At 41.7% G+C, this 14,276-nt stretch overlaps 1 protein-coding gene across 2 annotated transcripts in view; it reads right to left on the bottom strand.

The window, feature by feature from the left end:
• The window catches only part of TSPAN5 (tetraspanin 5), a 219,703-nt gene extending 205,642 nt beyond the window's left edge, over positions 1 to 14,061 (bottom strand). For both annotated transcript variants that reach the window (XM_043971231.1, XM_043971230.1), the window contains exon 1: positions 13,939 to 14,061. In XM_043971231.1, coding sequence (XP_043827166.1) covers positions 13,939 to 14,019 — 81 coding nt within the window. In that variant the 5' untranslated portion in view covers positions 14,020 to 14,061. The remainder of the gene's footprint in view (positions 1 to 13,938) is intronic.
• Between the last annotated feature and the right edge of the window lie 215 nt (positions 14,062 to 14,276).

Genomic DNA, 14,276 nt, shown 5'->3' on the forward strand with positions numbered 1-14,276 from the left:
AATGTTCCAAAAAGAAATTCTGATCAAAATAGCTCTTTAGGTTTTACCTCACAACCAGAAAAATTGATAAAGATGACCTAAGATAGAAATAGTCCATGTTGAAGAGGTTGACAAAGGTGGAACTCTGAATGTTCCCAACCGTTCTGGAAACCAATATGGAATTATTCTAGCAAAGTAACTCGAGTGTCCTTCCAACTCTGACCCAGAGATTCCACAGCTGGGCATTACTCCAAGTGGATCAATGGCAAAAACCAAGACCCTCTATATTCCCAAATATAGACACCAGCACTTTCTAGTAGTAGGAAAAAACCATAAACAAAGTGGACATCTACCAATGGAGAATGGCTAAACATATTGTGAATACCAAGGCAATATCAAAATTAATATAATGAATGTAGAGAAACATGGGAAAAATTAGATGAACCGATGGCGAAGTAAGCAAAACAAAAAGAACAAAAACAAGGGCTAATAGTAGCAGGAGTAGCCCACATTTATATAGAGCTTATTACTGTGTGACGGACTGTAACAATGTAAGTAGAAAAAACAAGAAAATCAATGAGATGGAATGCTATGAAATGATAATAGCTAAATGTGACTTCCAAGTACAGCTAAGAGGGGGTTGCTCCTTCACTTCTTTGCAAGGGTAGAGAACTATGGGTGTAGACCACCACAGATGAAGTCACACTTTTTCAAAGTGTTGGTCAGTTCTGGGTTTGGGGTTGGGTTTTTTTCTCTCTTTTTGTTCTTTTCCCAGGGTGTGGATCTCCAGATTGAGAACAGCCTGTACAAAGAAATGGAGATGGGAGATAAGAGGCTCAGTGAGAAGAAGCCAATGGCTGTTTGGTTAGACTAGAGGGAAGTAATGTTTAAGAAGTCTGGAAAGGGGGGTGAGAATCAAGTTGTGAAAGGCTGCACAGAGGGCTCTATATTTTATTTTAAGATGCAATAAGGAACTACTGTAGTTTGTTGAGCAAAGGAATAACATGATCAAACCCAGGCTTTGGGATGTCACTTTGGCAGTGGGTCAAGAATGAACTGGAAAGAGTAGAGACTTAGGGGAGAGAAACCAATCAGAAAGTTGCATCAAAATGTGGCTGATTTTGTCTCAATCCAAGCACCCAGTATTAGCTCCATTTATGTAAAATCGTCTCCTGACCTTCATAAATCTACCAACAATTTCAGAAGGAGGTTGCTGTGTTTACATAAACACATTGCTGTGATACCAGGAGGAGGGAGAAGGAAAAACTGACAAACTTTGAAAACCCAGGCACACCAGCCAAGGCGCCATTTTCAAAGAGAAGATTTTAACACTTAAACAGGTAGTTCAAGCTAAAACCTCAAGCTCTACCTCAACTAAGTCCTTAGAGGGGTCATGATCTGTGTTGGTGGAAAGAATATCTGTACCCCAGAGATTCCAGATGGCTGAAGTGCTGGCATCATCCAGACAGTCACAGAGAAAGAAACCAGAATTCCCTGCTTCTCAGCCCTTGGTAATCTGATGCTCCAGTGTAGCAGAAGAATTGGATTAAGTTTGATTAGGGAAAGGAAAACAATAAAAGCATAATTAGCAAAGAGCAGTAGAGGGGAATCTATGTTCTGGTGATCATGATAGCAAGCATTGTGGCTATGCCAGTCCTTAGAAAGGCAAGGGAGACTGGGAATAGGAGAGGGAGAAATGGAGAGATGGGGGGGAAGGGAGGGAGAGGGGGAGGGAGAGGGAGGGAGGGAGAGAGGGGGAGAGGGAGGGGGGAGGGGGGAGAGGGGGAGGGGGGAGGGGGGAGAGGGGGAGGGGGGGAGAGGGGGAGGGGGGAGAGGGGGAGGGGGGAGAGGGGGAGGGGGGGAGAGGGGGAGGGGGGGAGAGGGGGAGGGGGGGAGAGGGGGAGAGGGGGAGGGGGGGAGGGGGGGGAGGGGGGGAGGGGGGGAGGGGGGGAGGGGGGGTGGGGGGGGAGGGGGGGGGGGGGGGGGGGGGGGAGGGGGGAGGGGGGAGGGGGGGGAGGGGGAGAGGGGAAGAGGGAGAGATGTAGGTAAGCAAAGTTCTTAATCAAACGATGGAAAGGTGAGGAAGGGGCTATAAATGACAATTTATTCTACATATGAATCAATTTAACAGTTTCTCCCACTGTAGATAATTTCTACACCAAGTTAATGAAGTTCTGGATTATGACAAATTACAGGGAGTGAGCCCTTATTTGCATAAGTGTGTGTAAAAACTCTATTAATATCAAACTATTTAGTGCCAGAGAACTCTTCTATGGCATTCAAGATTTCTCCTTTGATTAGAACTACTGACTTGGCAGAATGAAGTTTTAAAGCTGTTTGGGGAAATTTAAGTTGGAAGCAAAATATTACACTTAGAGAAATGCTGAAGGCAAGTATTTCTCTTTTAGTGGGACTAGTTAATTAAGTACAAAGCATTAAAATGGCTGGCCTGAATATTTATTAGAGCACCAGCTGTTCCCTTCAGATTTTCAGAAATTCTAGCCTCAGTGCCAAGCATAATGTAGAAAAGATTTTTCAGCAAAATAATAATAATAATAAAAGTCTATGCCTTCTATTGCGTTTCAAGACAATAAATAGTCATTAGACATACTATAGAATTTTACAATGCATTTGATAGGCTAGAAACCAAATGCTTGCCAGTCACCCTCCTAGTTTTCAGTCTTACCTTGCTAGAGAGCTTAAACCAAGATCATCTTGGCATTACTCATATTTATATTCAGGACTGTTGTCCTTTGTGTACAAATGATCCTGGTGTAATACTGATAATGTCAGCAGAGTCTTGCATTGCTTTTTCTGTGGTAGCCATAAATGGTGATTACAGCCAATGAAATCTCTCAGAAAACATTTATGTTTTTATTTTATTTACAAGCAGGTGGGTGACACAGTTCAAATTTTCCCTCTGAAGTTAAGCTGTGTGATCCTGGGCAAGGCACTTAAAGGCCATCTGCCTCAGTTTCCTCATCTGTAAAATGGGAATAATGATAACACCTACCTCTCAGGATTGTCGGATGGCTTAAATGAAATATTTCTAAAGTCGGTTTGTAAATCTTAAAGCACTTATATCAGTGCTGGCTTCATTATTATTTATTTCTTTATTTATTTTTAGTGAGGCAATTGGGGTTAAGTGACTTGCCCAGGGTCACACAGCTAGTAAATGTTAAGTGTCTGAGGCTGGATTTGAACTCAGGTCCTCCTGACTTCACACGGGTGCTCTATCCACTGTGCCACCTAGCTGCCCCGTTATTATTTATTTTTACAAGATAATAAATATTATTGCAACTTTAGGGAAATTATTACACTTACACAACCACTATAGAGTCCCAAAGCAAAAGATAAAATGACCTATTAGATAAGAGTGGGAACCCTGATCATAGAACATAGTGTGGGAGAGCAGAAAAAACGTTGGCTTTGGTTATATCACTTGTGAGAGGTCCATTCACCCCTCTTCCCTGGGTTCCTTCATCTGTATGGTGAAGATGTACATGATGTCGAACCCTGGTCCCATTTAGTATAATTTGCTGTTCAGTCCTGTCCAGACTCGTCATGACCCAGTGGGTCATAGGGTCCTTGGGATTTTCTTGGCAAAGATACTGGAGTGATTTGCTATTTCCTTCTCCAGTGGATTAAGGCAAACAGACCAGAAGTTAAGTGATTTGCCCAATGTCACTCAGGTCTTCTGGACTCCAGGCCCAGTGCTCTCTATCCACTAACTCATCTAGCTGCCTCTTTAATATAATAGCATAAGAATTTTTTCCCACCTAGATATAACTAATCCATACATGAGTATTAAAAAAGCAAACTTTGATCTACTATTTCAAACTTACCCAGAAATTTCCCATCTAATAAAATTATTTCAGAATTCAGTGTGTTTAAATATGCATTTATTAGGCACCTATCACGTGTAATCTATTTGACAAACATAACATAGAGATTCAGTGGTAGAAAGTATCCCCAAGGGAGAGGTGTTCCCAGAGCCAGAGGCAAAAAAAGGGGACTATAAGGTAGAGAAAAATCTCCTTCACTCAACAGAACCCTGAGGTCATCAACCTGACTGAGGCAGAGAGCAGAGGAGGGATCTTTCTGCACATTTTGAAATCTGGTCCACTAAATTGAAAGTATGCACAACAAGCCCATGGGGTGTTCTGGCCATGCAGGAAAAGCAGCCCCATCAGAGGAAAGGAATGCAAAAAGTTCATCTTCCTTCCCAGCCTGGAAGAATTCACCAGCTTCCACCCAAAATATAGTTATTCCTTAGCATATTAATTTCAGAGTTAGTGCCTCCCTATACCAATCACATTCTCATTTTATTTTTAATCCTCTTATAAATACGTTTTTGACTAGTTTAAAAAAAATCACTAAAAGAAAAAGGACAGGCCAGGTTTTTACATAAGAGAACAAAAGGTGTTTAGTGGGGCAGCTAGGTAGCCCAGTGGATAGAACACAGGGCCTAGGATGGTGATAATAATAGCACCTACCTCCCAGGGTTGTTGTGAGGACCAAATGATGTAACTGTAAAGTGCTTAGCCCAGTGCTAATCACCACTACCACCATCATCATCACCACCATCATGGCAGCCCCAGACCCTATAAACTTCCATCTATTCTTTTTTTTTTTTTTTTCAGGGCAATGGGGGTTAAGTGACTTGCCCAGGGTCACACAGCTAGTAAGTTGTCAAGTGTCTGAGGCCGGATTTGAACTCAGGTCCTCCTGAATCCAGGGTCGGTGCTTTATCCACTGTGACACCTAGCTGCCCCCCATCTACTCTTATCCATTTCCAGAATTCCTGGGATTCTCTCCCTTCCTTGAATAATAAGATATATGGATCTGAGAGCATTCCCCCGGGGCTCTAAGGCTGCTGAAAAATAAAAGATACAGACCTCTCTTCCCAAACTCCACAATCGTATGTAACCACCCATGCAAGAGAAAGACAACAGAAACAGGGTCCTACGGAACCCCATGCAAGAGAAAGACAACAGAAACAGGGTCCTACGGAACTCATCTTAAATTAAATGAGATAATGGATATAAAGGATTAGCTCAAGGTGACATATAAAATGTTTTTATTATTATTACAGGGAAGGCATTTCCTGTTTCCAGCATTTAGAGGAGCTCATAAATGGAGTCAGGAATAACTATTTTGAAAACTTTAAGACATATCAAGGTTCAAAAAAGCTATCCAAGGTTTTAGATAGGCTAAAACCAAAATGAAATGTAACAGGAATAAGGCCCCAAATGCTTGGTTTCAAAATATGAACAGCACAAGCATAGGATGGGGAAAAGTCATTAAAAAGCATCTCATGTGGAGGGAAAATTGTAACCCCATCCACCCGCATGAAGCTTTTTCCCTCTCAAAGCCAAATGTAGAGTTGTGGCTACATGAAAAAGTTCTGTCCCCCATGTCTTCTCTTTTCCAGACTAAGCATTACCAATTCCTTGAAATCTTTCTTAATACCATGATCCATCCAGAGCAATTCAACAGACACTGGAGACACCAAAAGCATTGTCAAGAAGAGCTGCTTCAGGAAATAGGAATGCTTAGGTGGGCAAAAGGACAAACTAGTAGTCTTCAAACACAGAAACATCTGAATGGAATAGGGGACAAAAATATGATCTATCATAGATCTGAGGTGGCTGCAAGCAACTTCTTGAGAGTCCTATTATATAATTATCTCTCCAATCTCAGTTCTAGGATTCAAATGTCAGCAGCGGGATTATATGCCTTAGGGCATTTACCATAGTAGCAACATGTAAAATACATGTGACTCATTAATAATCTCTCCAAAATACAGTTACTCAGGGATTTTTAAAAGATCATCATCTTTGATGGCTTATCATTCTCTTGTGGTATACTCTTTAAGAGGCAAGGTAGAACAATGGATGAGGACTTACTTGGTGATCAAGTTTCACTTCTAGCATATACTGAATGGGGGACCCTGCCCCAAGTTACTCTCAGTGCCAGTGAGAAATAATTCATTCGGACCTCTCTATTCCAATCAGTATCAGTCAGTTTGAGATTTTACAGAAATCTTATAGGGATAGATAGGTTCTTCTAGCAGACCTCAAACTTTATATTTATATTTAGAATTTTATTTTCCCCAAATACATGTAAAATACAAAGTCTGACGTTAATTTTTTTAAAACTTTGTGTTCCAAATTCTCTTCCTTCCCCTTCTCCCCATGCCCCCCAACTCAAGCAATTCAATATAAGTTATACATGAGAAGTCATGCAAAACATTTCCGCATTAGCCAGGTTGTAAAAGAAAACAAACAAAAACAAAACTTCAGATAAAGGAACTAACAAAAAAATTATGCTTCAATCTGTATTCAGACACCATCAGTTCTCTCTCTGTAGATGGATTGCATTTTTCATAACACCTTCAGAGTTGTCTTGGATCATTACATTGTTGAAAATAACCAAGTCATTCACAGCAGATCATCTTATAATATTGATGTTATTTATATTGTTATATATTATTTTGTTGTAATATTGTTGTTACATTTTACTTTGCATCAGCTCATGCACAGACCTCAAACTTTAATATAAGATTCACTATTTATTTACCAGTCATAAGCCTCACTTGTATAACCACAAGAATGCTGACAAAGAGATCTCCATCCTCTCTTACTCAAATTCCATGGCTAAACCCAGTGTGGGTGGGATGCCTTGGTGCTTTGGAAAGTCCCCCAACTTATTTTTGTACCTCCAGACCTTTCTCTCTAATCCAACATGAACAAGTGACCATCTTATGACTACTTAGTCAGTGGAGATGCCCCATGTTTCACGCAACCTGTGACCCCCTTGCTGAGATGTCATTTGATCCTATATTTAGCCATACCTCTTTTGCATATCTGGGTATCAAACCCTATAAAAACAAGGTCCTGGGGACCAGGACCATCTCAGATCATGAGGAAGGTCTGAGGTCCCCTTCATTAGAGGGGACCATGGACTCTTTAATAAAATGCCATTGGCTCAGAGCTCTGCTTCAGTTTTTTTTACTTTAGGTTGAACAATTTTAATACCCACGGCCTCCTGGCAATTGTCTAAGACTCTAAGTTTCAGACGAGTTGTGAAGGCATGTTCCATACCCAGGGCAAGTCCAGGGGCACTATGCAGAGGCTTCTCTCCTCTGTCTTCCCCACCCTCCCCCCAAAAAAATTAGTGGATTTTTTCCCCTTTTGTCATTCTGCTAGAAGGTATTAAGTTAAATAAAACATGTCCACAAAACCAAGAGCCTCTTTGGAATATTGTCAGAGGTAAATAGCTCATCTTTAGTCAATGAAGTTTGCTTTCACTTTTTGCCAGGGACTGAATATTATGGGGGCAGTAGATGGTCAAGCAGACAGAGGACTGTGCTTGAAATGAGGAAGATTCACCTTTATTAATTCAAACCTGGCCTTCCTAGCTGTGTGACCCTGAGCAAGTCACTTAACCCTGTTTGCCTCAGTTCCCCATCTGTTAAAATGAGCTGGAGAAGGAAATGGCAAACCATTCCACTATTTTTGCCAAAACAGCAACAACAAAAAAACCCCAAACAAACCCAAATGGGGTCATAGAGAGTTGGACATGATTGAACAACAACAAAGCTATAATAGACATATTAAGATGGGATGATACAACTAAATGAGCTCACCTAGGCAACTCATTGTGGGTGTTACATTATTTGTTTTCATAAATTTCCTCTTCTGCTCCATTCAACTTCCAAAAGGCATTCTCAAGGGAAAACATGGCAGTGCCTTTGCAGTGACCTAGAATACATGTGACTAGGCTGGTAGTTTTCAATTCCTTTTCCCACAGAGAAAGCCATATCCCTTCCTTACACTTTTCCCATATGACACTTACATAACCGTATTTAGCTTCCTCCTCCTATCTCCCTGTAAAAATTCAAAAGGCAGTTTAGACTGCCATATGGTTGCCACCAAAGCTAACAGATGCCTAGCAAATTAAGGCAAAAATGATGACATGTAAAATGCTGATGTATCATCATTCTAACACATCTTGCAATTTATTGTGAATCACAAGATTCATATCCCTATCTGATATACCCAAAGTTCCTTAAATTTCCCTGTTTTCTGAATTTAAGTACCAGAAACAAAATGAAAAGAAAATCTCTCCCCTCTAGTCAACCCAACAAGCTTTGATTAAGCAAGCACCTACTATGTGCCAAGCACCGTGTTACTAAGCTCTTGGCCATACAAAGACAAAAGACAGTTCTCCTACCCTCAAGGAACTCACAGTCTAAAAGGAGAGACAACATGCAAATGAGAGATAGACAGGAATAACTGGAGATATTCTCAGAGGAAGAGCACTAATATTAAAGCCAATGGGGAAAGGCTTCTTGCAGAATGTGGGATTTCAGCTGTGACTAGAAGGAAGCTATGCGGTTTGTGAATGGAGAGTCCCAGACATGAGGGACAATCAGTGAACATAGATAGTCAGGAGATAGAGATCTTGTGTGAAGAACAGCAAGGAAGCCAGTGCCACTGGGATGAAGAGTATGTAAAAGAGACTATGATGTGAGGATAATGGCAGAAGGGGGACAGGTTATTTATATTTTGAAAACCAAATAGAGAATTTTATATTGATCCTGAAGATAATGGGGAATCACAAGTTGATTGACTATGAAGGGGTGGCATGATAAGACCTGCATTTTGATAGCCCTATGGAGGATGGACTTGGCTACAGAAAAACTTAGGTAAGGAAAGCAACCAGAAAGCCCAAGCATGAGATGATGAAGGCCTGTACAAAGATGGCGACAATGATGGAGGAGAGAAAGGGGCTATAAGAGGGACATTTGGAAGGTAAAAATGACTGGACTTGGTAGCAGATTGGAAAAGTAAGGAGTAGAAGATAACACCTCCACCAAGATACACAACTCTACTCTAACAAACACAATGTGAAATCTGTATTTACAATTGAGAAATAAATTTTGGCAAAAGTCTCCAACCACTGGAGGGAAGAATGCTGGTTCTCACTTAGAGGAACTTGCTTCCAGTTCTGGTTCTTTTGCTACCTGGCTCCATGTACTTGGCAAGTGTCATTGAAACTCTTTAAGCCTATTTCCCCTTAGGGTTTTACAAAATGAGGAAGGGGAAGAGAAAGGCTAGGTGGTGACATAGTAGATAGATTGATGGACCTGGAATTAGGATGAGCCAAGTTCAAATCTGACATCAGACACTTGGCTACCTGTTTGACCCTGTGCAAATCACTTAACTTCTGTTTGCCTTAATTTCCTCCACTATAAAATGGAGACAATAACAGTACCTACCCCCCCCCAGGGTTGTTGGGAGCATCAAATGAGATAATATTTGTAAAGCACTTAGCTCAGTTGCATGTAGTAGATGCTTAACAAATGCTTATTCCCTTCCCCCTTTCCTACTACTTCCCTTCCAACTCTTCACAGTCTATGAAACAAACTGTTCACTGAATCACGCTAATCTTGCAGCCTCTGTAAAAGATAGAAATGCAAGTATACTTTCTGGGAAATGTAAAGCTTACAATATGGGCTTTACATATGTTTCAAGGAAAGACAATAATATCTACTGGGCAGAGCACAGACCAGAATGCATTCCTCCAGTTTACAGCTGGGAGGATGGGATGTTCCCCTAAGTCCTGGGAGGGCATGAGGTTGTTGTGACACAGGAATGTCAACCCAGTGATGCCACAGTAACTCACATGTGTACAAACAGGTATTTGTAAATAAGAAAACCTACTAACCCTACACCTTGGATGATGCCCATAGAAATGAGATGTCCTCAGGAGAAGGCACTAGATATGGATTCAGAAGACCTTGGTCCAACTCCTGACTGATGCTTGTGATCTAAGTAACCTTAGTGAAGTCTCTTGATCTCCCCTGTCCTTGGTCTTCTCATTTGTAAAATGAAGGGGCTGTATTATTTATAAGTGCTCTTTATTATTTATAAGTACTCTTCCATCTCTAACCCTGCAACTCTAATAACCTCTGGCTCAGTCCAGCTCATTCTTTGTGGATCCTGGACACCAAGTATAACCAGCCCAAGGTTACATTTTCATTATAACTTCCTGTCTTTCTCAACTTCTTTGGTAGTAAAATGGTCAAAAGAAAACCTTCACCTCTAACATGGCCCAAATTACATCAAGCTTTAGGGCTAGAAAACTTTAGAAAAGTTTTCAAATCTAATCATTTCTAAAGTAAGCAAGCCAAGCAAGGTCCCCAAAGGTCGAATGGCTTGTTCAGAGGCCCACAGCTAGTTGGTGGCTCAGCCAGAACTAGAATTCACCACTCTGTACCTCATATTTTTCTTAATCTGTCAGAAACCATACATCTCTGAACTTTCATTATTCAAATTCACTTTAGTACTAATAGTAGTGGATAGAGTACTGACCCTGGAGCCAAGAGGACTGGAGTTCAACTCTTATCTCAGACACTTACTAGCTGTGTGACCCTGGGCAAGTCACTTGCCTTAAACATCTGGGACCATCTCCAGTCCTCCTGATATAAATCTTGCCATTGGACCCAGATGGCTCTGGAGGAGAGAGTGAGGTTGGTGACCCTGCACAGCCCTCCCTCACTTAAATCCGATTTGGTGCAAGTTATGACACCACCTGATCTCATGGTCCTCTTCAAAAAGGAAAAAACAAACAACAGTAGACAAAAGACTAAAAGATTATGTTTCCTTTATCATATTCATCATCCTTTTCCATCCACAGAAGGAACAGAGTTGTTGGCTTCGAATCAACAAAATGCAAATATAACACATAGGAATGGGTTTAAGAACTTCTATTACATTGGTTTGGGGAACTGTCCAGTAAGGGATTCCCTATACCCCCAGAAGTTCTTGTGTCATGGACACCTTTACAATCTGATGGAGACTATGGACCTCTTCCCAGAATGATGTTTTTTAAATAACTAAAGTAAAAGGTTAGTAAAGATAAAGATGTAATTCCCCTCCCCCTCCCAACCCCATCCAGGTTCAAGGATCTCAATGCTGGTTAGCACATTCTTTCCAACTCATAATCTTAGCAAGGTACCTAGACCACTGAGAGGATAAATGATTTGACCACAGTGGAACAGCCAGCATGTGTTAGGTCTTTTCAAACAAAGGGCAGAATGCTACAACTTTTCAAAATCCAAGTTACAAGTTACAAGTTCTTTTGGGGGTGGCTAGTAAAGTACTCAGGCTGCTGCAGAGAGAAACTCCTCCGGAGTAAACAGAGGATAGGGAAGGCACAAGTTCAAAAGATTTATCTACCCATCCTCCTCTCCTCCCACTACCACACCCTACACTCCACCTACAAAGATTCCTTGGGTTTACCAATTATCTAACTCTATTAAAATGCAAATACCCCCAGGTACAGTTAAGTCCCTGAATCATTCACACCTAAGATTCCCCTCTAGCTCCAACACTAAGAATATCTAAACTTTTATCAGATAAACCAGAGGTCTGCTGCAACCAGCAGACATCCAGTAACTGAGAAACTAGAATATTAATAAAAGGGGAGTGTGAGTGGGGTGATTTTGAGCCAGGAACCCAGCTGGGGAGGAGGGTAGGAAAGTGGTGCTTTAGTGAATCAGAGGCCAGCATATTAGGGTATGGACAGAAAACAGGATATAACAAGTAGAAAGGGTACCCAAAACAAACTGCACCCACCTACCAGTACAATTCTGCCTGAAGTCTAGTTGGGCAGCTTAATATCACTAAGGTTGAAGACTACCACTTTCCTAAAGAACTCCATAGAGATAAATTCCTTCATTCGAAGTCCAAAACAGCAAAAGGCTCCATTTTTGATTCCTCACTATAAATCAACACAGGGAATCTAAATCTTTTCAATGGTCTCCCCCAAACCACACCACTCCCCAAGAACTTTGAAGAGGTATCCTAAAAGTATAGCATTAGATCAGGGCAGTTAACAAAACTATCCAAATTCTGTCAGGAAAACGGACTCCAAATCCCAATATTTCTTTTTTACCCTTTTCTATGAGACCAAAATAAAGGCCTAATAGACCCTTCCTGTTTCCTGGTAGCTGAGCTATATTGGATTGTCTGTTCAAACAAGACAACGCTATCAACTCACACTACCAACCCAGGGACCTTGTATGTCCTCCTTAAGTCATTAAACTCTAAGTCCTAACCAATGAAAACTATGTCCAAAAAAGTCATTACTGATCACTTTTGAACAATTCTGCCAGAAAACTGCATAGTGTGAGGGAAAGGAAGAGGGAAATGTGTTTCCTCCCATGGAGAATTAAGTCTAGTTTAAGTTGGAAGCTTGGCTGTAGTCACGGAAAATAGAAGATTGTTTGATGGGAACACCAGTTATGTGCAATCAATCACCCACAAAAGCAGTACTGGACTCTTTATTATATTTATTCACCCATCCTCCTAATCTTATTCATCAGTCCTGAGGGCAGATGGCAAGATGGTTCAGAAAATGTTCTCCAATCCTGTTTCATTCAGCAAAACATGTGTTCTCAATGTGACACGTAAAAAGAAAACAGTAAAAAATGAAATGAAATGAAAATAAAATAATCCTATTAAGAAAATACAGCAGAAGAAACAGCAATAAAGAATTCTACTGAAAGCACTTCTCAGAGATTTATATTTGCTCCTGTGAATGTAAAAAATTTTTGAAAGACTCCGAATGAATAGCTCACATTGGGCTCTCTGAGCTTACTAGTGACCTTTTGATTTGATCATTCTACATCATCGTCCCCTCCTTTTCAGGGGGGGACTTTTAAACTTATACGAAGCAGTAACTTGCTGAAAAAACCCAAGAACCATCATTTTTACGGTTCACAGTGGGCGAGAGGGTAATGTGAAGAAAGGAGGTGAGGGAGAAAGAAGAAATCGAGGTCTTCGAAACACCTGTGTCTCAGGTCCGGAGAAACTCTTTGTCTGATTGCAGAAAAGCATTAGTGAGCTCAGAAGAAAACCGTAACAAAACAAAATAGAACGCATTTCCATTATTTAACGGAGGTTTAAACACAAAGGGCACGTTTCTGAGTGGCATTCAAGTATTTGCTTTATTTCTCTATCTAGCACACCTTCTGGTTTGCATTTCTTCATCCAACCTAAAAAAAAAACCCAACCCACTCTTAACTCATCCCTTAGAGAAAGACACGAGCCTAGTAATTGTTTGAGGAACTAGACTGAAATATAGGTAGACGGTTACTAGTTATTGTTCTGACAATGACAGATAGAAAAATAAATCTTCCCCACCCACAGACAGGCCATTATGCAAAATGCTTTTCGGAACAGACTTGGAAAGAATGTGCTAGAAGTGTTATTGATGTACATATTGCCTACAGTACACCATATACCATTCAAGCCGCATCATCCATACACAAAAGCCCGTGATGGAGAAGGCAGATTGCCTCCGTGCCAGGAACGCACAGCAGTAAGAGCAGTGGCAACCTCATGTCCAATCAAATGCTTCTCACAAAGGTGGACTTCGGGGAGGGTGTTTTGCATGGTTAATCTGTCCTATTATTACCCACGCCATGCACAACATCAATATCCCATGGGAACAAATCTATTCCTTGTCGCCGTTCATTGTCCCAAACTGCCAAACCCTTGATCTCATTTTTATCCCAACAACAGTTCACTCTTCTCCTTTTCCAGGGACAATCTGAGGCCTGGGAGCTGCCTTTCAATCTCAATTTTTCTTAGTTCTCCCTCCCTCTCTCTCTCTCTCTCTCTCTCTCTCTCTCTCTCCCCCCTTCCCCCCCCCAACCTACAAAGGATTAAAATCTTGGCCCCCTTACCCCGAGCAATTAGGAAAGAAAAAAGACTAGGGCACCTTTTCTCGCTTCAGGGAAGAGCAGGCAAAAGCGTAGAGGTTTGCCAAAAAGTAAAAAAAAAAAAAAAAAAAAAGGAGGGGGCACTTGGGGCAACCGGGGTAAGCGATCGTAAATAAATCACTGACACCACCCCACCGAGGGAGGATTCGAACACAACTTACCCAGAAAATAACATTGAAGCCGAATATGAAATATTTGATGCAACAACTGACTTCAGGACCCTTGTAATGCTTTCCGGACATCCTCTGGGTTCATGAAGGCACTTTCCTGGGCAGCCAGAGTTTGGAGCCCCCGGAGCACCCCGACACTACCGTGAGCTTCCCACAGCAGGGGGCACGGCAGCCCCGGGTCCAAGAGGGGCGCGGGTGCAGCCCCCGACGCGACCACCTCGGGCTCGGCAGCAGCCGCCGCAGCTGCCGCAGGAGGAGGAGGAGGAAGAAGAGGAGGAGGAGGAGGAGGAGGAGGCGGCAGCAGCGGGAGGACGACGGCTGAGCTGGGC

Source organism: Dromiciops gliroides, chromosome 6, assembly GCF_019393635.1.
Source record: "Dromiciops gliroides isolate mDroGli1 chromosome 6, mDroGli1.pri, whole genome shotgun sequence".
NCBI lineage: Eukaryota > Metazoa > Chordata > Mammalia > Microbiotheria > Microbiotheriidae > Dromiciops > Dromiciops gliroides.